At 43.8% G+C, this 27,413-nt stretch overlaps 1 protein-coding gene across 1 annotated transcript in view; it reads right to left on the minus strand.

The window, feature by feature from the left end:
- The window catches only part of RHCG (Rh family C glycoprotein), a 92,907-nt gene extending 65,856 nt beyond the window's left edge, over positions 1-27,051 (minus strand). The window contains exon 1 of the mRNA XM_066592802.1: positions 26,796-27,051. Within this exon, the coding sequence (XP_066448899.1) occupies positions 26,796-26,982 (187 nt within the window). The 5' untranslated portion in view covers positions 26,983-27,051. The remainder of the gene's footprint in view (positions 1-26,795) is intronic.
- Positions 27,052-27,413: the final 362 nt, after the last annotated feature.

The raw sequence follows: 27,413 nt of genomic DNA on the forward strand, positions 1-27,413 counted from the left end.
GGCAAAGAAACACAAACCGCCAAAGGACAATATTTTTGATGAACAGATGAAACCAAATTAGAGCTCTTTGCAATGCATGTCAGCATTATATTTATACATGACGAAATGAAGGAAACCTATTAAGAAAAGTGCACCTAAGAGTAAAACAGGGTGAAGGATCCACGATGTTATGGGATGGCTTTGCTGCCTCTGGGGCCGGAGGCCTCACAGGAATAATGAAATCGGAGGATTATCGGAGCCTTTTAGACAACGAGTCCTTGTCTCAATCCAACTGAAAATCTTTGGAGAGAGCTGAAATCCGTGATTGGGAAAAGGAAACCCTGAAAACACTCAAGAGCTTGAGAGAATTGTTGTGGAAGAGACTACCAGGTGGCATGCAAGAAGCTCAAGGATAGCTACAAAAATGTGGAAAGCCATCATTGTTGCCAAAGGTTTTGCAACCAATAGGGAAATGGGCCTTTCATCCTGTCCATGTCATATACTATGTGTATTCTGTATTTCTGTTTCAAAATAATTGCAGTGGGCAAAAATCTACAGAAGCCAGGGTGCTAATACACAGGGAAAAGAAGTGAAGGAAACACAGCTGGTGCAGGGATTTAGTGGTAAACCACATGCATTACCAATGGCTATTAATGCTGGTGTAATAGTGCCCTAAGTGATAAATTAGTTGGAGTTCATGGAGTGATTTGCGTCATAGAGTGTGCATTAACCTGTCAGGAATGTTTTGCTATGACTATGTTCACAATGCTAAGCTTTTTGCCTGAATGAGATCTTTACTTGTGTATGGTTCATTAATTAATGTTAATAAACTAAGGATGGTTTCAGCTTCTTTACTTGTTTTGAGAATACTGAGCATGATGATGCACTTGGCATTCCTCCATTCTAATTGTTTCATGTTTTTCAAATAGATATGCAAATATAATGACTCTACAACCAGTTGGTGACAAGTATGAAATTGCATTTGTAACAGATTATGAAGTGCTAATTAATAATTACCATAATCTGAAAATCTTAAAATTCAATAAAATACACATGCAATACATAGGTTATGTAAACCAGTAATGTGTATGTATGATTTGAAAAAGTCCAGAGGTAAGGTCTCTCCTTGTGGATAGCACCACCAAAGCGTAGGGGGTCTTATATACTCATATAGACCATGCAATGCTCACTGGGAAAAAAGTCATGCAAATCAGTGATGATCTAATTCTCCACAGTGCCACCTAGTGGAAGGTGGCTTCCCTATGAATCAATATCCAACTTTTTAACCGGGTTTGCAATATTCAATCACTCATTTCCATGACATATATAAGACTCTCTCCTGCGGTGCTCTCCACAAGCAGAAACATCACCCCCACCAGAATCACATTGATTTTACCTAGCCAACCATAATCCTACTATACACTGTATACACTGGGACCAGAACCCCAAAATAGTTGGATGTACATGGATTTTCTGGTTTGACTTACATACCTAGTCATATTGCAAGGCCTGTTTAAAGGTTGGATATTGGGTAGCTACAACTTAAATAGGTGGCACTGTAGAGGATTATTGCATCACTTATTTGCATACAATTTATAGTATTCAAAGTATTTATCGATGGAGGGTTTTATCCCAATACTGGGACAATTGCCAACTTTAAATAAACCTCTTGGTCTTAAATATCATATTAGTTCTTGTTACTGGAGTAATCCTTTAATACAATAATTAATAAACTGCAGCCTGTATTCTGCGGCCTGCTCTGTGATGCATAACAGAGTATTGGATTTGAATGAAGATATAATCGCAATATGCCTGCAATTAACGGGAACATTGTCAATGTTACTTTATCATATTGGTTTTTATCCAGTAGCCTAACATAATGTACTTCAAACCAAAGCTTCACTTTAATAACAGAGGTGTGTTTCAGGCTCTCTTCTGCATTGATAAGTGTCTGCACCTGCTAAGGATTTCCTAAGGTCCTCCTTGTTCTTAAATGCATTGTTTTGCTTTCTAAAAGGAAATTACCATCTTTGTTGCATACATACTAAAAGCTTTTGTTATATGCTAATCTCAGCTTTAAATTTAATCTTGCAGATATGTCATCCATTATGTCTTGTATTCTATAAGCCTCAGGAAGTAAAATTCACTCTACATATTTTTCTACGAAGTTATTTCAAAAATGTTCAAAATTCAAAAAATCTGATTTCTTGAAATCCCATTTAACACTATGGCTAGGTTCAGGTCTGTGACAAAGGCTTCGTTCGGAGCCAAATGCTGCCAAAATAGTGCAGCATGTAGCAAATAACATGCTGGAAGCCAAGTAGACCCCATTATAGTGAAGGAGTTCTTCTGGAGGCATTTAAGTCTGGCATCTGCTGGATCTGAGACTTCTGGTTCTTCAGTTGTTTGGTTTCCCTTCCCACGGGCGGAAATTCCACGGTGGGATTTCCCGCAGAATTTCCGCCCGTGCCCGCTGCCATAGGATTGCATTAGAGTGTATTGCAGACGTCCGTGATTTGTCCGCGTGAAAACACACACGGAAAACAAATCGCGGCAGGTTCTATTTCTATGCGGGTCTCGCAGAGGCCCGCACAGAAATGTAAGTGGGGTCGGACGGCTCTGCTCTGCGCATGCGCCGGCTGGCCAGCAGCTGAGGCATAGCAGAGAATGAAGACGCCAGGAGCGGGTAAGCCACAGGCCTCTGCAGGGGCACGGGACCGCATACCGCTGTGAGAATTCCTGCAGCGTGATCTGACCTGGCCGTCTGCAGGCGGCCCAGAGAGTTGAACAACAGAACGGTACAGCGCTGGTGTCAACCCAGCTCAATCCATAATTTCGGGACAAAATACCATGACCTCAAACTGTATTTACATAGGCGAATGCTATATCGTTCCGATATTGCACTTAAACTGGTGACTTATCAGTGGTTTTAAAGTTGAAAAGCAATGCAATCACATCGTTGTACATGCAATTTTCAGGCGTATGAAAGAATTACATGTTGCTCCAATAGTTAAAATGGAAAATAAACAAAACACTGTCATAGGCGCGAATGCACAATTCTCGCAGCGGAATTGCCCGAGCTGTGACTTTTCCCATCTTGGACTCTTGTGTGTAGACCCATTCAAATGAATGGATTCTTTAGTTGTGCGAACTTCTCTAAATATATAATTGGATGGAACTTTCCCTGCACCCCACCACTCCCAGTCCACTGGTGCCTGGTCTTCACTCCATACCCCAAACTACCTTGAAGCATTGGAGAACACTGAAGAGGGTGTACTAAAGTAATATTTCTGAATTTAGCTAATTTATTTTGAAATTGGAGATAAGTGGTAGATAAGGAAGAGATCTAGGGAGGCTATAAAGAAAACTAATCCCATCTGCATAACCTGTAAATTTAATCTATGAGTCACCTAAAATCAGGCCCTTGATGTTCAGTTTTGCTGGCATCCCTTTGCAGAAACTGCTCCAGGGTGATGATAATCATCAGTGGAGATATAGGGCAGGCCTTGTGGTTTGTGTTTTCCTTATTACCATACATCTCCACTCCTTTACAGCATTTTATCTGTGGACCAGGGGGGCCTCCTTTGGTTATTGTAATTATGCTAGATCATACTGATAACTACAAAGTAAATGTTGCTAATTTAGTCTTATTAGCCCATCAAAGACCACACACCACAAAACCTATGCACGGTGGTCATGGGTAGTGTATAGAGTAGACTCGGGAGCCGAGCCTGCTCCATAACCAGCAGGTGCCGGATATTTTTGACAGCTCATAAAGAAAGCTGAACACAACTCAAAATGTATGAAAAGCATGGATACACGCCTCATCTGTGGGAATAATTCTGAATACCCAACCATATTGGTAATCAGAAAAAGTTGAATGCAGCTTCCTAAGCCGTCACTACCATGTGAATTCCTTGACTCATGCACGATCAAGGCACAAGAGCTAAACGGACATGATCAGAGGAAGCTCCAACCTCAGTCATTGCAGGCGAGTATCAGTTGTCAAAAAATATCAGAAAAAGTAAAAGGCAGCTTCCAAAGTGCGGTGTCAAAAAAAAATGATTTTTTTTTATTCCATAAAAGCATGTGCGATATTTCGACTGAGCATAGCCTTTCTATGATGTCACTAATCTATGCACATGTTGATGTCAGAGGGTGCATAAATGAGTGCACATGCCGTCTTTAGCTATGCTTGAAAAGGCTCAGTCTACAGAAAAATATATTTTAAAAGTCCTGAAAAGCTGGAATGAAAAAAACAAAAACAGAAAATTTGAGAAATCGATGGTCTTTAAAGGGTTAATTGAAGCAAAATGCACAAAATGACAGTTATTGTCACCCCAAACTGCTGCCCCCTACATAAAATATGATTAGTTGTATTGCCCAGTTTGTTGGCATGTACAGTATTGGTTTAAGAGATCTTAGTTTAACCCCTTAACGACCAGCCCATAGTGTTTTTACGTCCTCCCGAAGTGGGCTTTATTCTCTGAGGACGTAAAAACGTGTCCTGCAGAGAATAAAGCCCCTCGGGCTGTGGACGTGACAGCTCCATGCTGTCGGTGTCCGCAGGTAGCTGACAGCATGGAGCTGTCATCCTGGGCTGTTCGGACCCCCCCCCCCCCCCCCCCGGCATTGCGATCGGCGCTATCCGATCGATAGTGCCGATCGCAAAAAAGTAAATAAAACTGCAATAAAAGTTAAAGATTCAGCTGCTCTGATGGATCGGATCCATCGGAGCAGCTGAAATTACTCACCGAGGTCCGTGGCCCGGCTCCCCGCTGTCCCGATGCTTCGGGCCCCGTAGCCGTTCTTCTGCACATGCGCGCCAGGCGGCATTACGTCAGCCGCATGCGCAGAAGGCCCGGCGGCGCGTGAAATTTAAAATCTCCTGGCTCCCGGCTCCTGTAGGTAGCCGGGAGGCAGGAGATGTCAGCGGGGACCGCGATCGTCGTTATCCAATGGATAACGGCGATCGCGGAAAAGTGAAAAAAAAAAAAAGTGTAAAAAAAGAAAAGTTTCACCTCCCCTCATGGATCGGATCCATGAGGGGAGGTGAAAATACTCACCTCAGGTCCGCCAATGTCCCTAGGCCGGTGTCGGGACCCCCAGCTGGCTTCTGCGATGTGCCGATGTGGCGCGCAGAAGCCGGCGAGCCCGGCAAATTCAAAATCTCCCTGCACCCGGCTGTCACAGATAGCCGAGTGCAGGGAGATATGACTGGGGACCGCTGTATGTGGTTTCCAGTCATATGATCACTGTTATCCATCAGATAACGGTGATCATATAAAGTTAAAAAGTAAAAAAAAAAAAGTTAAAAGTTAAAAAAAAAGTTAAAAAAGTTAGTTTCATCTCCCCTTACGGATCATATCCGTAAGGGGGGGGATGAAATTACATACCCAAGGTCCCGAATTTGTTCCCTGGTGGGATGTTGATCCGTGGACCTTACCCCAGTTTCTGCGCATGCGCCCGTCAGCATGATGGCGGACGCATGCGCAAAAGTGAAAGATTGCCCAAGAAATTTAAAATCTCCCTGCTGCTGGCTACCAAAGGTAGCCAAGAGCCTGGAGATGTCACGAGGGGCCACGGTATGCGGTTACTGGTCACGTGATCGCCGTTATCCAATGCATAATGGTGATCACGTAAAAGTTCTTTAAAAAGTGGCAGTTTCATCTCCCCTCACCGATGCGATCGGTAGGGGGAGATGAAACATCTTCTCGGAGGCTTCCGCATTTGAATCCAGATGCGATTATCCTCCATGGATCCTGCCAGCTACTGGGTATGTGCCCGCCGGCAAAATGCCGGACACATTCGCAGGAGCCGGGGAGCCCAGGAAATTTTAAATCTCCTTGCTCCCAGCGACCAACGGTCACTGAGTGCTTGGAGCAGTGACTGGTGGCCTCGCTGAGCGGTCCCCGGTCACGTGATAAAGTAGCGATCTAACATTAGGCCGGTTACACATGACCGGAGAGGAATTACAGGTTCTGCATGCGCTTGATCAGCGGTAATCCACGGATCAATCGCATGCATTGGATTACACAATTCCCCCCAATTAGCGGGTCGGAATTACGTAATCCACTCGCAGAAACAGAACACGGCATGCTATATTTTACCGCGGATATCCGCGACCTAGAGCCCATTGTGCTCTATGACCGCGGATATACCTGCAGCACATATGCAAACACATTGTGTACGGGCTGCGGGTACCCGGGTCATCTCTAAGCGACGGCGCGCGAAATATAAAAAACGCCTGTGTGAGTAGGCAGTTATGCGCAGTACATTACGCGGCCGTACGCAGGGTCACAGCCAGGCTCACAGCTGGGATCCGCTGCAGGCCTCCGCAAGCAGATTCCGCCTACGGCTGCGTGAGCCCGGCGTTATTCAGACTGCTACCTGTAATATGTAATTTACAAGAAGCCGCGGGAACGTTCGCCTTCCTGCAGTTCCAGGAGCAGCTTGTTGAGCGCCTTCTCTGTGAGACCGCCGCACCGCAGCAGAATTACAAAGCCTCACAGAGCGCCAGTTTTTACACCCCATACCCGCCGCTGAGGTTACGAAATACCCCCCAAAATACATGAGGAGGGGGGGGGGGGGGATACCCGGTTTTCTTGCCCCATGTGCCCATCCCAAGCAGCCTCCGTAATTACCCCTGTCTTCGGACATAAAACGCAGTTTATATTATTACCTTTATCTAATATTTAGGGAATGCCAAAAAAATGGGGATGGCGGGGGGGGGGGGGGGGGAGGGATTATTTTTAGGAAGTCAATTTTTTTTCTGTATAAGTGGGCAATGGGGCCTGGAATTTATTGAGTTCTGCCCTGAAATCCAGCGGGCATTCCCTCCATTATGGGCCTAGCCATGTGTCCTGTAAGTAGATTAGGGCCACAATGGGTATGTTTCTGAACACGGGACAAATGGGGGGGATCCATTTTAGGGTGAACGTCTTCATTCCTATGTACACTGTAAAAAAAAAAAACCCAGTTTTTAAATTGACACAATTGCCAAACAAATGAAAATCGTAATTTTTTCCTTTTGCTTTGCTTAGATTCATTCAAATACTTTGCAGACAAAATATGCAGTACACCCCTAGATGAATTTGTTAAGGGGTCTAGTTTTCAAAATGGCGTCATTTGTGGGGGTTCTCTATCGTTTTGGCCGCTCAATGGCTCTACAAGTGGGCAATGGGGACTGGAATTTATTCCGTTGTACCCTGAAATCCAATGGGTGCTCCTTCCATTATAGGCCTAGCTATGTTTCCTTTAAGTAGATTAGGGCCACAATGGGTATGTTTCTGAACACAGGACAAACGGGGGTATCCATTTTGGGGTGAACGTCTTCATTCCTATGTACACTGTCCAAAAAAAAACAGTTTTAAAATTGACACAAATGCCAAAAAAATGAAAATCATAATTTTTTCCTTCTGCTTGGCTTAGATTCATTCAAAAACTGTGAAGTCAAAAAAGTTATCATACCCCTAGATAAATTCGTTAGGGGGTCTACTTTTCAAAATGAGGTCACTTGTGGGGGGGTTCTCCATCGTTTTGGTCACTCAATGGCTCTACAAGTGGGCAATGGGGACTAAACCCCCATCAAGCAAAATTTCTGTTCCAAAAGCCACCGGTTGCTCCTTTCATTTTGGGCCCCATTGTGCATATAGACGTAAGATTAGGGCCACAATGGGTATGTTTCTGAGCACGGGAGAAACAGGGGTATCCATTTTGGGGTGCAAGTCTTCATTCATATATGTGCTGTACAAAAAAAACTGCTTTTAAAATGACAGAATTACCAAAAAAATGAAAATCGTAATTTTTTTCCTTCGGCTTGGCTTAGATTCATTCAAAAACTGTGACGTCAAAAAAGTCATCGTACCCCTAGATAAATTCGTTAAGGGGTCTACTTTTCAACATGGGGTCACTTGTGGGCGTTCTCCATCGTTTTAGTAACTCAATGGCTCTACAAGTGTGCAATAGGGCCTAAATCTCCTTCAAGCAAAATTTCTGTTCCGAAAGCCACCGGTTGCTCCTTTCATTTTGGGCACCATTGTGCATCCAGACGTAAGATTAGGGCCACAATGGGTATGTTTCTGAGCACGGGACAAACAGGGGTATCCATTCTGGGGTGCAAATCCTAATTTTCATGTGTACTATAGAAAAAAGTCCTGTCTTTAAAATGACATATTTGCAAAAATATGACATTTTAGTTTTTCTCTTCTAAATTGCATTGACTCCTGAAAAAAAACTGTGGGGTTAAAATACTCCTGACACCCCTCAGTGAATACGTTAAAGGGTGTAGTTTTTAAAATGGGGTCACTTGTGGGGGTATCTATCTTTTTGACTCCTATGAGCCTTTCCAATCTTGGATTGGTGTAGGAAAACAAAGTGTTCCTCAAAATGCTGAAAAGTAATGTTACATTTGTACATCTCCTAAATGGTTAAAAAAAAAAACGAAAGTTTTTCCAATGTGCGCCCAAAATAAAGTTAGATGGAAATATAAATCTTAGCAAAAATTTCTATATTATGTTTGCACATATTTCAGATATTGCAGTTGGAAATGTGAAAAAAATGACGATTTTTTCAAAATTTTCCCAATTTTGGCGCTTTTAATAAATAAACACAAATTCTATCGGTCTTTTTTTTCCACCTAAATGAAGTACAACATGTGGCAAAAAAACAATGTCAGAATCGCTTGGATATGCAAAACCTTTCTGGTGTTTTTCCATGCTAAAGTGACACGTGTCAGATTTGCAAAATTTGGCCTGGTCATTAAGGCGCAAACAGGCTTGGTCACTAAGGGGTTAAGGAGAATCTATCCTCTTACTGTAATAACATTAAAGCACTCCATAACTGTAATTTACTTACAGGTGTGAAAACAAAATGGAGTTTGATTACTGCTGAAGTAATTAATAAACAGGTTACAGATCATCCCTCACAATCTGTCAAGAATTGTTGACTTGTACACGGCCAACTCCCATGCCTTAGAAAGAACAAACAAATTTCCAACAACAGGTCTGTAGCAAATAAGTGACACATCACAGCAAGTTCTTTTTTCCTCCACCTAAATTACACTCTGCAGTAATTAATTTTTTTTTTTTTTTTCGGGAGTAGCTACTCCTGAAATGACTTATCACGTCGTCCCACAAAAAAACATGCTCTCGTGCAGACAGACAAATAAAAAATTTCTAGCTCTTGAAAAGCTGAGATAAAAACATTAAAGGAAAATTTGATAAATTGCTGATCATTAAAGAGTTAATATTTGAACTCTAGAAATAATGTATATTACATAACTCTTCAAATACAATGAATCAAAGATATAAAAAATAAATCCTGCTCCCCATATATAAAAATAGTAAACAAACTTATTCTGGCCTCTCCTGGCTCCACCGCAGGATCCTCTGGTCTCTGCTATGTTGAAGTTTCTACAACCAGTAGCAACCGATCTACAAGAGGTCACAGACTGCTACAGCCAATCACAGACCTCAGTATTTGAGCTCTGAGGACTGGGATTGGCTGCAGCAGCCTGTGATGTCCAGTAAGCAGGCTGACTGCTGTCTGTCAGCATAGACCCAGTACCGAGAACGAAACTACAATGCAGTTGCTTGTTTGTTTGTTTTTTATAACTGGGGATCAGGTTTTTTCTTTATTAACTCAAGTGTTAAAAAAAACAAACTTGTAGACAAAAATGGTTGCATTTTCCCAACTAAGCTTAGATCAGGAAGTACAGCTCTTGAGCTTAAAACCACTTGCAAGTGATGTACTCTAAAGACTAGGAAAAAAAGAACATGTGACCATGATTAAGATTTTTTTTTTTTAGCATTTGCACAGAGGATCTTGTATAAAATGTAAAAAGCACCAAAGGAAACAATCAGAGAAAGCACCCAAGAAATAAACTTTAACAGTGAGGGTGATCGATGAGTGAACGGGTTGCCACAGGAGGTGGCAAGTTCGCCTTCAATGGATGTCTTCAAAAATAGAGTGGACAGACATCTGTCTGGGGTAATTTTGTGAATCCTGCATTGAGCAGGGGGTTGGACCTGAAGACCCTGGAGGTCCCTTTCAACTCTACCATTCTAGGATTAGTTTGCTGTATTAGGATGGGCTACACAGACACTTTGGTTGCAATAGTCGAGTAACAGTGCAAGTCAAAGTTTATATTTATCAGTCTATATTTCTGGTCCAACTTCCACAACTGTTGGACAAATGATCACTCATCTCACAGCTGTTTCCCCAAGCTTGGCTGAATGTCTATGTTTATGGACGTAAGCTGCACTCAAAAACCTCTAGCGCCAGTTTATCTCCCAGGAAAGAAAAGGATCAGGTGTTGAGATTCAACATCTTATGGCCCATTTACACTGAAAGAGGATACCTCAAGTGACAGTTTAAAGGACAGTTTTGAGTGATCATCTTTGCATAAACTCTTAAGTAGGTAATTAGCTACTTAAGAGTTAAATGCAGGCGGAGCAGCACACCACTGACAGCTCCGAGAACATCAGCTGCATTGTAGATGCAAACAGCTGCTTTGTTCTCGGAACTCTCAGCTGATATCCCGCTGAGCTGATAGCGCTGAGAACAGCAGGAGCTGCTTTGTTCTCGGAGCCATTGCTGAGAGCTCCATGCGGTATACCAGCTGAAAGAATGCCATCAGCAGTATCCCGTTGAGAACTCAGCATGCGGCGCTGGTAAGAGTCATCACTGATTTTTAGCTTGCTAAACGTTAACGATGAACGAACAGTGCCTGAAAAGTGCACAATGGCCGCACGTTTAGACAACGATTATCGCTCAAAATTTGGCTTTTGAGTTAATGCGAGCGATATCCTTGTATCTAGATGGGCCTTTAATCCTCTTTTTCCTCCTCAACATCATCTCTCAGGAAAAGGTTGAGCCACCCCCATGCACTTTACAGACGTCTGAATCTCCTGTTATTGACAGGGTTCAGACTAATGGTTCATTAAACTCTAATGCGTATGGGAGCTTTTAACCTCTTCCTGACTGCAGAATGTAAATATATGTAATTTAGTCGTGAAAGGTGTATGTAGCGGGTTTGGAAGCCAAGTCTGCTGTATACCTGCAGCTATCAACTGTTTATAACAGCTTTCAGCAACTGGTGTGATCAGAGCTAGCTCCGATTACGGTAGTTAACTGATTAGATGCCGCAGTAAAAGCTGACTGTGCAGCTAAACTATCCGCGGAGGGAACCTTTCGGGCCCCAATGGGACTCCTTGCAACGGAATCGGGAGTTATTGATGTGCTAGCATGGGAGTCTGGAACCTATAAAGGCTCCCATAGCTGCCATGCATAGAAGCTTATCAAGCCCTATCAATAGTAGTTGCACTTGCGGTTACAAGTGCCAGACACTACACGGGGCGGAGCAGTGGCTTCAACTTCAAACCCCGTGTATTTGTGGCGCTGTCAGCAGGCACCCAATCAGCTGGTCAGCTAGGGTCCCTAGTGGGGAACCCCAGCCGATCAACTATTGATTACTTTTGTTTTCCCGGCTCTCAAAAAAATGTGAATAAAAAGTGGAGAAAAAAAACAAAAAAAACCACATACGTTTCCCAAAATGGTGCTAAAGAAAACTACTGATCTATCTGCAAAAATTGAACCCTCCCAGTATTCTATTGCCGGAATAAAAAAATAAATAAAAAATTTATATATATATATATATATATATATATATATATATATATATATATATATATATTTATTATAAAAGCTACTCAGAGTATGCAGATTATGAAATTACTTGTTCATAATTTCAGTAATGCCACCAGTGAAACCTGTTGTGCAGCCGATTTAGCAAGGATTGTCGCTTTTGTTACACAAACCCCAACTTACGAGTGAGGATAGCCTTAGATAACTGTTGGCAGCTAGAAAACAGGGCTGTGATAAGATGAATCAGAGGCTCTAGGATTTTTGATGGAGAGAATATTTTAGCCTGTCTGTCTGTCAAAAAATAACAGAACCCAGATAGAAACCTAATGGACTCCATTATAAGACAGTGAGGTCAAAAATAATTTGGCTGAGTTCATCCAAAAAGTCACGATGCTAGTGTGAACTGAACTATTTTTAACCTGTTTTCTGCTGAGATAGGCCAGCAAGCCCTCCACCAGAGGAGACCCCCTACTGCAGAGTGCTGTTTTGGAGTGTTTGCCCCTGCTTGGTACTTAGTAGGGTGCTGGCCGACTGGCTAGGTGAGAGACCGGTGGAAATAAGTAGCAACTTTCCCTATGAAAATAACATACAGGTTTAAAGGTACGTTTATGGAGTAGATAATAGCCGTCTGCTGAATAATCACTTGGCCGACAGCCATCATGTGTGTATGAGGGTAAAAAGGTTAAACAAATTAGTTTTTGCCATTTATTTTAAATAATTGTTTCTTTGGATGAAGACTAAGGAATGATGACATATTTATGATATTTTAATGTGTACATTTCCCTCGTGAAGCTGGTTCATCGGGTCTTTCCTGTCTCGTCTTCAGTTTTTTGCATGCTTGGCTCGCTTACACATGAGCGGCACGCTCACCTACACTTCTGAAATGTAGCTCCTTTGAGCAGAGTCGCGCAGACCGGTTGCTGGCTGATGTATATAGTTTACCGTATGATTACTGCAGACACGACAATCAGCGTTGGTTCACCGTTTGTCATATTGTACCTGTTCTGCTAGTCCTGACCTCTCGCTTGATTTCCCATACTGAAGTTTATGTGCCTAACTTGACCTTGGCAAAGTGTCCCTGTTTTGTCTCAGTTCACACCCTCAGGGAGTCTTGGCCTTGTGTAGTGTCAGGTGCCACATAACTAGTAGAAATAGATATGGCATCAGCAGCACAATCCAGAACACTTTATAAGTGGGGCAACTGATGCAGGGTCACCTGGAACTAGATTTTAAGGAGCCAATCTAGAGTAATATAAGGAAGACAGGACAGCATTCAAGGTGCAAAAGTCTTTATTCCTCCAATGACAAAACAGCAGCAACGTTTCGACCAAAAAGGTCTTTGTCAAGCATACAGATACATAAGTGTCTCGTATATATAGGAATTCAAATGAACATGTCATATAGGCCCCTCCCAAGATAGAGAGCCAACACACTTACATCATCTTTGATCAGCCTTCATCAGTGTGTGCATCATGGCACCATCAAAATAATTTAGCATCAAGGCAATTTAATGGTGCTGCCGCCGGAACACAGTCTCCAAATCCCGCGAGGCAACGATCAAAAGAATGTCATTTATACAAGTCAAAACATCAGATAGTGAAAAATTCGTATAATATATTTACCCAAGTGAAGATCCAAAACTGAATAAACCAGGATACAATGAAGATAGATGTATATTAAAAAGGGAAAAATCTCATGAGAATAACGTTACTGTCACTGCATAGCAGACCAACCCATAAATCTCAAAGATTTGCAACAACGTAGGAACAATACTGGAGCATATAATGATTCAGGCAAACACTTATTGTAGATGGATAATGCATATCATAATCAATAATCACCAGACCACCAACAGGGCTCCAAAAAAAGAAAAATAAGCAAGGTGTGTGGACTCAAACCGAGGACCTCCTGCTCTCAAGTCAGTAGCTCTGTCCACTGAGCTATTCAGGACTAGGGATAGCTCCTCTAGCAATGCTCCTGTGGTTCCTGATTGGTTTCCCTGTCTTGGCTCCACCTTGCTCCTAATTAGAGACATTATTTAAACATGGCCCGGTCTCTCCTCTAGCGCACATTTATTTTGTTCCACAGCCATAGTCAAGCTTCTCTACTGCCTGCTCCTCTACAAACTAATTGAGAACTACCGATACCGACCTCTGGCTTTCTTCATGACCACAATACCCGCCCCCCCCCCTTTGTACCGCAACTGAGAACTACTGACCTGTCTTTCTCCCTGACCACTGCTCCTTTGTACCGTGACCTGATGCCGACTCCAGGCTCTCCTCTGACTCCAGGCTCTCCTCTGACTCCAGGCTCTCCTCTGACTCCAGGCTCTCCTCTGACTCCAGGCTCTCCTCTGACTCCAGGCTCTCCTCTGACTCCAGGCTCTCCTCTGACTCCAGGCTCTCCTCTGACTCCAGGCTCTCCTCTGACTCCAGGCTCTCCTCTGACTCCAGGCTCTCCTCTGACTCCAGGCTCTCCTCTGACTCCAGGCTCTCCTCTGACTCCAGGCTCTCCTCTGACTCCAGGCTCTCCTCTGACTCCAGGCTCTCCTCTGACTCCAGGCTCTCCTCTGACTCCAGGCTCTCCTCTGACTCCAGGCTCTCCTCTGACTCCAGGCTCTCCTCTGACTCCAGGCTCTCCTCTGACTCCAGGCTCTCCTCTGACTCCAGGCTCTCCTCTGACTCCAGGCTCTCCTCTGACTCCAGGCTCTCCTCTGACTCCAGGCTCTCCTCTGACTCCAGGCTCTCCTCTGACTCCAGGCTCTCCTCTGACTCCAGGCTCTCCTCTGACTCCAGGCTCTCCTCTGACTCCAGGCTCTCCTCTGACTCCAGGCTCTCCTCTGACTCCAGGCTCTCCTCTGACTCCAGGCTCTCCTCTGACTCCAGGCTCTCCTCTGACTCCAGGCTCTCCTCTGACTCCAGGCTCTCCTCTGACTCCAGGCTCTCCTCTGACTCCAGGCTCTCCTCTGACTCCAGGCTCTCCTCTGACTCCAGGCTCTCCTCTGACTCCAGGCTCTCCTCTGACTCCAGGCTCTCCTCTGACTCCAGGCTCTCCTCTGACTCCAGGCTCTCCTCTGACTCCAGGCTCTCCTCTGACTCCAGGCTCTCCTCTGACTCCAGGCTCTCCTCTGACTCCAGGCTCTCCTCTGACTCCAGGCTCTCCTCTGACTCCAGGCTCTCCTCTGACTCCAGGCTCTCCTCTGACTCCAGGCTCTCCTCTGACTCCAGGCTCTCCTCTGACTCCAGGCTCTCCTCTGACTCCAGGCTCTCCTCTGACTCCAGGCTCTCCTCTGACTCCAGGCTCTCCTCTGACTCCAGGCTCTCCTCTGACTCCAGGCTCTCCTCTGACTCCAGGCTCTCCTCTGACTCCAGGCTCTCCTCTGACTCCAGGCTCTCCTCTGACTCCAGGCTCTCCTCTGACTCCAGGCTCTCCTCTGACTCCAGGCTCTCCTCTGACTCCAGGCTCTCCTCTGACTCCAGGCTCTCCTCTGACTCCAGGCTCTCCTCTGACTCCAGGCTCTCCTCTGACTCCAGGCTCTCCTCTGACTCCAGGCTCTCCTCTGACTCCAGGCTCTCCTCTGACTCCAGGCTCTCCTCTGACTCCAGGCTCTCCTCTGACTCCAGGCTCTCCTCTGACTCCAGGCTCTCCTCTGACTCCAGGCTCTCCTCTGACTCCAGGCTCTCCTCTGACTCCAGGCTCTCCTCTGACTCCAGGCTCTCCTCTGACTCCAGGCTCTCCTCTGACTCCAGGCTCTCCTCTGACTCCAGGCTCTCCTCTGACTCCAGGCTCTCCTCTGACTCCAGGCTCTCCTCTGACTCCTGGCTCTCCTCTGACTCCTGGCTCTCCTCTGACTCCTGGCTCTCCTCTGACTCCTGGCTCTCCTCTGACTCCTGGCTCTCCTCTGACTCCTGGCTCTCCTCTGACTCCTGGCTCTCCTCTGACTCCTGGCTCTCCTCTGACTCCTGGCTCTCCTCTGACTCCTGGCTCTCCTCTGACTCCTGGCTCTCCTCTGACTCCTGGCTCTCCTCTGACTCCTGGCTCTCCTCTGACTCCTGGCTCTCCTCTGACTCCTGGCTCTCCTCTGACTCCTGGCTCTCCTCTGACTCCTGGCTCTCCTCTGACTCCTGGCTCTCCTCTGACTCCTGGCTCTCCTCTGACTCCTGGCTCTCCTCTGACTCCTGGCTCTCCTCTGACTCCTGGCTCTCCTCTGACTCCTGGCTCTCCTCTGACTCCTGGCTCTCCTCTGACTCCTGGCTCTCCTCTGACTCCTGGCTCTCCTCTGACTCCTGGCTCTCCTCTGACTCCTGGCTCTCCTCTGACTCCTGGCTCTCCTCTGACTCCTGGCTCTCCTCTGACTCCTGGCTCTCCTCTGACTCCAAACCTAGCACCAGAAATGCCACACAAGGCTTGTGAGGATAAACTCAATACGGAATAACTATAGCTACAACATCAGATTTTCATTTCAAATCCAAGGATATCGGAACCAAACACCCCAATCACAATACAATTGGTCTAAAGTCGTGTTCAGAAAAATGTTCTTAATAACACGGGATAAATCGACCGCACATAGGATCTCCCCCAAAAAGGTGTTACATACCCAAATGTTCATTCATACTAGCACAGGATTAACCAAACGATCACAAAGAGACACATATCCAACTTGGACAATGTATATAAACCTTTAATCAAAGAACACACTACATAACTTTCTTCCAATCTTCTAACATAACAGATATAAAATTCACAATATCCCAGGTATAAATCAACCAGACATACGTGCCACATAACAAGATTAGTGGCCTGGAAACTCTACAGTGAAGTCAAGATCCCAATTAGTGGGGTGAAAACCTGAGTACCCCAAGTGCTTCCTCTAGATTTAGCTCAAAACTAAATCGGTGTGTGACAAATCAGATCCAAGTCCACTCACTGACAGTATTCTTGCCTAGAGGGATTGTTGCGGACTCTTAGGTTGGCTATAGGAAGATCCATTACTTGGATGCTTTCTAGCATAGAGTCTAAATCCACTAGGGCATTAGTGCTGAATAGCCTGGCATATACAAAAGGATATTATAATAGTTATACGATCATGAAGAATAGCAAGACCAAGCAATAGCTATTTCCTGAGGAAGGAAATCGGAATTCCTGAAATATGTTGGTGGCTTTTTGGCCAATGTGGGGAGATATACTTTTTCAGTGACATCACTATTAGGTCTCCGAGGACCTGCCAAAGTGAGCGTGGCAGATTATACCAGCCGGAGCGTTTCCACACCATATACTGACATGCCAATAATGCCAAGAGCTCTGAGATTAGCTCTGCTTTCAATTACAGCCACTTGGCGATTTTTTTTTACTGTCTGGTGGAAACCCGAAAGAATCTGTATATATCCCTTTGATATTTTTTCTTTGGTCAGTTTCTCCTTCAATGGAAGTGTTTAAGCAAAGGCTGGACAGACATCTGTCTGGTATGATTTAGTAAATCCTGCACTGAGCAGGGAGTTGGACCTCATGACCCCAGAGGTCCCTACCAACTCTACCATTCTATGATTCTACAGTGTCAGTACATACATTCCATTAGGGTGTGTTCACGTATTGCTGATTTGCTGCAATTTTGGTGCAGATCTACACTAAAATCCACAATGTGTATGCACCCCTAAGCTCTTATTTGCATTTATATTGGTAGATACAGTAGCTCGTCAACCGGTATTTTTTGCTGCACATAGTTATAGGAACATAAAAAACTAAAAGCACAATAACTTTGTTTATAGTGCTGTAAGGACGTGACAGGTTCCCTTTAATATGATACATACTGGCATAGCAAGTCATCGCTGCTGAGATGCAACCAATGGACTATATGACCATCAGTCTGGAATAGAGCGGGGTTTAAGAGGAGGCCTTTGTTATTTTAGCAAATAGCGCAAAAGACAAACCTTCAAATAGATTTTGTCATATCCATCCTGCTGGCTAATAACTGCATTTTCCAATAACCAAAATCCTTAATTTTTCATGCATGTGAACTTTACATACATTCCAATGATCGGTGCCAAAAAAACATTTTATTCAGTGTTTGTACAAATCCATTAAGGGGAAACATTTAAAGCAGGTGTCTATCATTTGCATTTGTAGAGCAATTTAAATCCACTGGAGGCCACAGAAATAAAAGATGACCTCAGGATCTCGGATCACTGTTTGTATAAATAAATCAACATAAACTGGAATGCAAAACTTCCCTGATGGAAAAATAAATCATGAAGACAATCAAAAAACAAATGTGCATTGTGCATGTAAAGGCTGTTAACCAATTAGGCACCTGTCAATACAGCGGTGTTGCATTATTATATACACATGCAATACACAGAGAATAGAACCCAGCGATGTCAATGGATTCGTTCACATTTCCGTAATTTGCTCGTGTATTTCGGTTGTGCAAAAGAAAAAATAACCCAGCAGCATGCTCTGCTTTTTTGCACATATGCACACCAAAACTTCCCCATAGGAGTCAATGGGGGTTGCGCAAATGCGTGCACAATACGCAAGGAGATGCGTAGTAATTGTGATACAGGTCTGTCTTATGTGGATGCACTGTGCAAAGCGGTCATGTCCATTTTCTGTATGTGTGTTGCACAGCTGCAGCATCTGAAGGGTTAACTCCATTTAAATCATTGCTTGTGAGCTTTGCTGCATGTTAAATGTATCTATCTTAGTGTCATGTGACGTGGTGTGGATGAATCTATAAATATGAGTGACTGGGTTCCAGAAGGGGGATCCATCTTGTCTGCTGAGGAGCACCCATCTTCCATCTGAGGGTTTGCTACCACAGAGGTGCATGAAGGCACCATTAGCCCTTATATTGCTGAAGATGGAGGAGAGGGAAAGACTGCCTAACCGTATGTGAAGCGCATGGGAGTGAGTAAGCCTAAATGTTTCTTCCCCAAAAGTCCTATCCCAAGAGATCCATTGTAAGTAACTACCTCCTCGAGTGACTATACGTTTTCTACGACAAGATCAGTGCAGAAGTCTACCAAACCTCTGAAAATGATCTTAAGTCTGTTTATGATTCCTATGCAGCCATCTGAAGTCTGGATCACCGTATAGTGGTACACCTTTAACTGACACCCACGCGAGTTGAAGTCTGTGAGAGCAAGGTGATAATTACTGCCATTCTGTGGCCATTGACTTTCAGGTCACGTTTTGCTGAATAATTACTAATTTGCCTGCACTGTAAACTCTGCCTGCTGGAGTTTGTTGTATACTGTTTAAAAGTCACTAGTAAAGTTTTACCGGGCCTCCACCGTTTCGGAGGACCCAAGGTACTATACACTTGTCCAGTGTGATTAATCCGCCGTGTATGAATGCCGGTGTGTGGAACAGTGGCGTCACGAACTGACAACTACTACCCCCCCCCCCCCCATCCTTTGATGCGGTAACTCCCTCTGGGACCAGGAGTTGGTAAGCACCACCGTGACAGGTTCCATGCACTACACCCTTCCAACTTCAGCCGTATGCTCAGATAGTTCGCCATTTCCCTGCAGCATCCCAAGCAGGGGTATTTCAACTGTTGGCGTTTCCCTCAGTAGGACACCACATGACAATATATACAAAGAGTAGGAGTAAGGAACATTCACTTCACTGGTTTCCAGAGTTTATTCTCAGATAAAATATGAACTTAACAGTCCTAACACATGAAAATAACCATAGGCTAATAGAAGTGTGCAATGCGTTTCGGGGGATAACAACCCCCTTTCTCAAGCACATCTTGTGCACATCCACGTGCAAATATGTATACGCTTGTGTGAATATAGACTTAGTCTCATATGTATAACCTTGTACATATAAAAGCAGAGGGGATAACAGCTAATTACTGTGATTTACCTGTGAAGGTGAACAGTATGTGGCATTACTGGTATTAGCTATGACTGCTATACACTGCTAACCTTTAGGCCCCCTGCACACGGGCGGAAATTCTGTGGCGGGATTTCCCGCAAAATTTCCGCCCATGCCCGCTGCCATAGGATTGCATTAGATGATGCAATCCTATGCACACAGCCGCGATTTGTCTGCGTGAAAACACACATGGAAAATAAATCGCGGCATGTTCTATTTCTGTGCGGGTCTCACAGAGGCCTGCACAGAAATGTCACTGATGATGGGCCGGCTCCACTCTGCGCATAGCAGACATGGGAGACGCCGGGAGCAGGTGAGCCGCAGGTCTCTGCAGGGGCACGGGTCCGCATCCTGCTGCGAGAATTCTCGCAGCGGGATCCGACCCGGCCGTCTGCAGGCGGCCTTAAGCAATATAAGGAGGACATGTTGACTATCCTTACAAGTCTGTTGTAGTAAATACGTGAAATAATTCTGAAGCTTATTTATTTTTTTAGAACTCTGTGTTGGGTGTTACCATTTTCCTTGTAAAAGAGTCATGCCTACACAGTCTATAACTGTCCAATAGGTGCTGACTATAGAGATATACCCTCTTCTGTTTCTTTATCAATGATCAGCTTGTACGTTAATGGGATGTCAGAAAAAAAAGTCCGCGCTCAGTATGGAGTAGAAACTAAGGACAACTAGTGTATAAACATCACGAACAAAGTGATGTTTATACACTAGTTGTCCTTAGTTTCTACTCCATACTGAGCGCGGACTTTTTTTCTGACATCCCATTATCTGTTATACCTGGGGGAGTTCTGGTCTCCCCGGCTTGTATCTGCAGCTCTCCTTTGACCCAGAGGATCGGAGTACTGAGGAAAAGATTCACCTGAGTCATTAATCATACCCCTTCAGTCTTGGATTACATCTACCTGTGGCGCTCTCTACGATTTTTTTTGACTTTTTGGACAGCTTGTACATTGCCATAATAAAGCTTTGGAGAGTTGATAATGTTGCTGTTGGGCATACAATCTGAACCAAACTAAGGCAGATATCAGATCTGCATTGGAACCTCTGGTTGGAGGTTCTGCTGCTGATCCGTCTCAAAATACTGAAAGAAAAAGCGTTGCATGCTAAAAGCCGGGCAGCGAAGCGGAAACCAAACAGACTATTATAGTTAATGGGCCCCTTCGGTTTTGACCTGAGACAGAGCTAGTCAACCATGGGGATTCCCTTTCCTGCTCCACGAGCGGAGCAACAAATCGGAGCCTCGAGCACAGATGTGAAACCACCCCAACACTGTCACAGTTCTAAGATTGTTATGCTTTTCAGTACTATGGAGAGAGAAATGATATCATCAAGAAACATTGTGGGGAATATTAACTTTGATCGACGTTTCATAGACTGGTCTTAGGCCCCCTGTTACGCCAGGTAAAGCTTTCCATAGCATTGCTATGGAAAGCGCCAGCCCCATGTCCATGAGCGGAAAATCATTGCCCTGCGAATTGCCCCGATTCTCCGTTGTGAGCCTATCTATCAGATTAGGCTGACCAGCAGGGATTCGTCTGCGGCTCCTGCAGCGGAGCTCCGCCGCGGGATATCGCAACACCCGTGGACAGGGGGCCTAAAGGTACCTTTACAGGGGGCAATTATCACCTGAATAATCCCCAGAGAGCAATTTTTTGCAATAGTCGGCCCTCGAGTACACAGCCCCTCAGCAATAAATCGCTCACTTGTCGAAGGCACTTAGCTTTTAGGTCACCTACAAACCAAGTCACTATAGACCCGTGTAAACAGGCAGTCATTCATCGATGAACAACTGCCTGTCTGTAGTTAATAGAGGCGGGCAGCCGGAAGAGATCTGTGGCGCTCTATACCTCCATTCACCAAACGACTATCACTCCTATGTGAAAGCTCAGGATTGATAGTCATTGGGATAACTGCTGGGTGCTTATGCATCCAACAGTTCCGTGTAAAGGTACCCTATATAAACTTTGTACCAGGCTTAGGGCGGCAAATGTAATACGAGATGCAACCTCTTAATACATTTGTCTCGTCTAGCAGCACCTCTGTGCACCAGTGGGAAACCTATGTCAGCGATTTCTGTAGTTTCAGCTTCTGGACTACATCATAGTAAATGTGATTGTCCATGCCTGGCTACATCCCCTAAAGCAATGCTCCACCCACTTTTTGAAAAGGAGACAGGGCTCGGCATAAAAAGGCCAAAATTGTGACTTTTATATGCCAGAAAAATGGCATACAGGACATAATACATGTGCCCCCATATCTTTAAAAACTACCACCCAACATGCAGAATGGCAGAAACTCGCTTGTAATTTTAAAAAAATGACACCTACCGGTATGAGGGGGCTACACAAGTTTTAATGTTCTGGCTTATTTATGTACTGGTTGACATATACCGGTATGAGAATGGACCTGCTAAAGGGAACCTGTCAGATTCACTAAGCTGCATGGGCTGCAGGCTAAAGTCACAGATACACTAATTTCAATGGTCTGCCATTCATACTGATTGGTTTTGTGGTTTTGCAAATCTGTTACTGTGCACACAGAGGAACCTGTCTATCATCATCTGGAAAGAGGGGGAAGGCAGGGGTGTGTATATATATATTAATATGCATGAGCTTCCTTAGTCTCCAGGCCAGCCCTGCAAAGTTTCAAAAGTTATATTTGCAAAACCACTAAATCGATTGGAAGAAGTGACAGACCACTGAAATTGGTGTGTTTATCAATATGCCCTGCTGACCACAACCTGGGCAGTTTAGGGGACCTGGCAGGTTCCCTTTAAGATAATCTTAAAAAAAAAACAAAAAAACAATCTTTTTTTTCTTCTTTATATTAATCAGGTTTCAGATAGTTATAATACACATGCATTTTTCGCATTCTCCACTAAATCCAGTGAAGCGTTCTGTTAGGAGACCTTTGATTTTGGCATTCATGTGGATATCACTGACACGTACCTCCCATTTAAACATTGTGGTAGACTATGTACACCCCTTAATTGTAGTGGTATTCGCTAATGCCTGTGGCATCTTTCAGCAGGATAATGTGCTCTGCCGCACTGCAAAAATTGTTGAGGAATGGTTTGAGGGGCATGACAAAAAGTTCAGTGATGACTTGAACCCAAAATGTCAATCCAACTGAACATCTGTGAGATGTGCTGGAAGAACAAGTCTGATCCATGGATACCCCACCTTGAAACAGGATTTAAAGGAACTGCTGCTAGCATCCTGGTGCCACATACCACAGAGGTCTTGGGGAGTCCATGCCTCACGGTCAGAGCTGTTTTGGTGGCAAGAGGGGCTACACAATATAATGTTCTGGCTTATTTATGTGCAAGTGGCAAAAGATTTTTTTTTTAAACTGCATATATGGGGTCATTTCACAGTCTGCCTAGAATCACCCACCAATGGGTTAGATTACAGTAATGTATGTGTGATAAACTTTTACTAGGAATCCTTATGTGTCACTAAGCAGGGATGAGCATTTCTGATTGATAGGTGTGAGCAAAAGTTAATAAACTATGTCACTACTATACTGCATTTCCTTTAATCTAGTTCTCGGACCATCTATAGTCAGCTAGTTAACACTGCTAACATGTCATTGCTTACCTAGGAAGATGTGCCATTCCAGTATCTGGAGAATCAAGATGAGAATCCCATGAGTACTCTAAAGACACTTCGTCACATGGCGGAATCACTGCAGGCATTTCGCAACAGAAAACCCACAGCAATTCACAGGAATTCCATGGTGGCCAAATCCACCCATAAATGGTGCATTTTTAAATGTGAAACAGGTGCAGAATTTAACCCTTATATTTAAAGAATTGAGTTCCGCAACAGAAATAGACAAGATGCGGATTTGTTGCAGAATAATTCTGCACTATGTAAAGACAATTTCTGACATCTCCTCCAGGCGGCTTGCACTCTAAATGCTGTGGAATTTCCAAAGCAATTCTGCTGGCGGAGTTTCCAAAGAGTTTACTGATGGCCTAGGGGTACATTCACATGTGGAAGGTGTGTTACAGAGACTTCTATGACAGTCCTATTCATGTGAATGGGGTCTGCAGAAATCCATGAAAAAAAAAAACACTCAAATAAATGGAATTTATTTTGTCAGTGGCAGAAAGTTTAGCAACAACTCTAACTTGTGAGCGTACCCTAATGGTACCCATAGCTTTTCTTGTCCAGCTTTTTTGGAAACAGACATAGCATGGAGACAAATTATATGTATTATACTGTATGTCATGGAGAGAACTTGCTAAGACTAGTATGTATCCAGGAAAAGCATAAACTCTTTGTTGCAGCATTAACTGACTTACCCCTCCTTTAGGATTGATGGTTTTACCCTTTCTTAGAAAAAAAGCAAGCATTAAATCACAAACCTTTGCAAGGCTATTGGCGGCGGGGAATGTGCTGTCAACAGATGCAATCTCTGTACTTCTGCAGGTAGGCTTACTAATGAATAGTAGCACTCGGTACAGATTTCGGATAACTGCTGCTCTTTCACAAGGTACACAGGGTCATTAGTCAGGACTGGCCTTCCAGCATTTTTCTGCAGAAGCAGCTTACAGCTTTGCTTTTTCTATTGTTGTGTAGCAGGACATGGAGGTTGCATCTCCACATATATTACATGTATCTGCTTTATGTCATGTGTCAGCACAGGTACCAGCATTAGGTATCCAGAGTGCTTTGTAGTATTTATGGGGCTACAGCTGATACAGATAGCTGAACTGAACTTGTTTTTAGAGCTGCATTGCTAATTCATGGTAACTTTATAAATGGGGATGTGTCAGTATGGGGTCTTAGCAGATAGCATTCAGATCCTGGGTTCAAATCCAACCAAGGGCAACAACTGCATGAAGTTTGTGTGTTCTGCTTGGTTTTTCTGTGACACTCCAAAATTATACTGATAGGTAACTTTGGACTTTAGATTGTGAATCCCACTGGGGACAGAGACAGAATTCTTTTGAAATGCTTATATGGTTTACCGACATAATCCAGATGTTTACAAAAGCTGCGACATTAATTTTTTGGGCCAGTGCAAGTATGTAGCAAAACCTCAGGAACAAACATATCAAATCTGCTTGGACGCAGAAGACTGTCAAATATAGGATAATGTGGAAAGACATCCTCTTGTTGGAGAGAAAAGGAACAAAGTTGCCATAGAAGGACCAATGTAAGTGATGGTCTGTACAGCGCTGCAAAATATACATGCACTATATGAAGAATTAAGTTAGGTTTTCATGCAGTCCTATATAAAGCCAGGGGCATAGTAAATGGATGATGAGCTGTGTCAAACGGTAAATTAAACAGTGTAACGTCTGACCAACTGAGCTCTGCTAGATTTGTATCTTATTTTATATACTGCACTTGATTGTTAATTTTGAATATAAACTATCATTTTTTATATCCTCCTACTGATAATTAAAGGGGTTGTCCCGCGGCAGCAAGTGGGTCTATACACTTCTGTATGGCCATATTAATGCACTTTGTAATATACATTGTGCATTAATTATGAGCCATACAGAAGTTATAAAAAGTTTTATACTTACCTGCTCCATTGCTGGCGTCCTCGTCTCCATGGTGCCGACTAATTTTCGCCCTCCGATGGCCAAATTAGCCGCGCTTGCGCAGTCCGGGTCTTCTCCTGTCTTCTATGGAGCCGCTCGTGCAGAATGCAGGCTCCGTGTAGCTCCGCCCCGTCACGTGCCGATTCCAGCCAATCAGGAGGCTGGAATCGGCAATGGACCGCACAGAAGAGCTGCGGTCCACGGAGACAGAGGATCCCGGCGGCCATCTTCAGCGGTAAGTATTGAAGTCACCGGAGCGCGGGGATTAAGGTAAGCGCTCCGGTAAGCTTTCTTTACCTCCCTGCATCGGGGTTGTCTCGCGCCGACCGGGGGGGGTGTTGAAAAAAAAAAAAAAACCCGTTTCGGCGCGGGACAACCCCTTTAATAGTAACATCTCTTTTATACCTTATAAGAACCAGAAAAATCCCCCCGCGCTCGTGGTCTCCAGGAACATCAAAGGACACAATGGTCCATAGAATATAATTAATTATATATTATTAATTATCTATTGCATCTCTTTTATAAAATTGTGAAATAATAAAATACTCTGTTGCATAATGATTAGGCAAGTATCAGATTGTGGGAACAGACAAACCTTGAGACTACAGGGGAAGGATATTAAATCTGGTGAATATTGTGTATACCGGTAGATCATGTACATTTGTAGATGGTAACTAATGACATCAAATGTAACAGGGAGGTAGCGGGATAAATTTTTTTTATACTTAACTTCTCCACCATACCTGTGGTGTCCCCAGTGAAATCTAAATCTGACTTTTTTCAAAGTGCGGTACGGGTGCTCTCCCATAGACGTCTACGGCAGAGTGTGCGCACAGAAGTCTGAAAAGAGTCAGATCTTTGTATCGTGCGCGGACTTCACTGGGGAACACCACAGGAATGGGGGAGAAGGGAAGTATAAAAAAAAAACAAAAAACAACAAATATATATATATATATATATATATATATATACACACACACACACACACACACACACACACACACACACACACACACCCTGACTCCCCGCTACCTCTCCAAACTGCACTGTAACTTAATTTATGGTGCTGTCCATAGGTGACAGGTTACTTTAATGTATGTGGATGTAGAGCACTTTCTATACATTGATGCAAAGAAAATAACTCAGGGGCAGTCTGACTTCAAATATTTGGACCAATAGCCACCGGGGGGGTCATAGACCCTCAATCAAATGCAAGACTTTTTATTTAAAGTTAAAGGCTTGCAAAAACCCAAAAACTAATACAAGTGACAGTACTGCTCAAATACAATGTGCTGACATAGCTGAAGTTTATCATGATCATGGTGTGCTGTAAGGGTATATATAGGCTGTATAGTATATAAGGCTGTATAGTATATACAGCCAGCTAGGTTTTTCCTTTTCACCTTATTACATGGCAAACCAATAAACAGGAACATAAGTAGAATGTTGCTTAGAATTCTATGAAAACCATTATTAATTTACTGTCAGCAATAGGAAGATTTCCTGTTTTACATGCAAAAAAACCCCAAAAAACTAAAAGCTAAAAAAGTATGAACTTTAAAAATATATTCCAAATTCTGGCATTGTGCCTTAGCAAGTATTGGTTCTAAGACCGTGAAGAAGCATCAAAGAATATGTTGCAAGATAGGCAAAAGTATACTAAAAAAGGGGTTCTAAATAACTTGAAAGCTTAAAATGGCCTTTGCGATGAACTTACTTGGATACCTGTAGTAGAAATCATTTTCACTATCACTGCTGATATTGTTGGCTTTCTTGTATTCACTCCAGTGGGGATCAGCTCCAATATCATAACGAGCAAAGACTCCAAATAGCACTATCATAGCAGTTTCCCAGATGAAGCAAACTAGGGGCAGTTTCCATCGCATTATGGTGTTCTTCAGCATTTTGGATGCTTAGTATATTATGCAAGATAATGCTTGCTTATTAATATGTCCAGCTCTCATAAACTTCAATGAAGACTCAAAGCTTTTCTGCCTTCTATATAGGGGAATTTAGGGGTGTGAAAATGGTGTTGTACCATGCCATGACATACCACCCCTGAGATAAAGGTGGAGCTACAATGACTTGTGTGACCAGCTCTCATAGTACTCATGTTTGGCAGCTACCTTATAAATGCTAGTCAAGTGAAGAAAAAGTGAAAGGTTGTGCTCCTGGGACCTGTAGCACACTGCTGCAGGTGAGGAGGATTTAGCTGGCTGATGATGTGGAGTTCTGTAGCCAGCCAATCACCACCGGTCTGCATATAAATACCTGCTCTTATTAATGGAGGGTGCTGGTCATTTATCCCTCTTGTGATTTTCTGTAGTCCTGCTCA

The sequence above is a fragment of the Eleutherodactylus coqui genome, chromosome 2, assembly GCF_035609145.1.
Source record: "Eleutherodactylus coqui strain aEleCoq1 chromosome 2, aEleCoq1.hap1, whole genome shotgun sequence".
Taxonomy (NCBI): domain Eukaryota; kingdom Metazoa; phylum Chordata; class Amphibia; order Anura; family Eleutherodactylidae; genus Eleutherodactylus; species Eleutherodactylus coqui.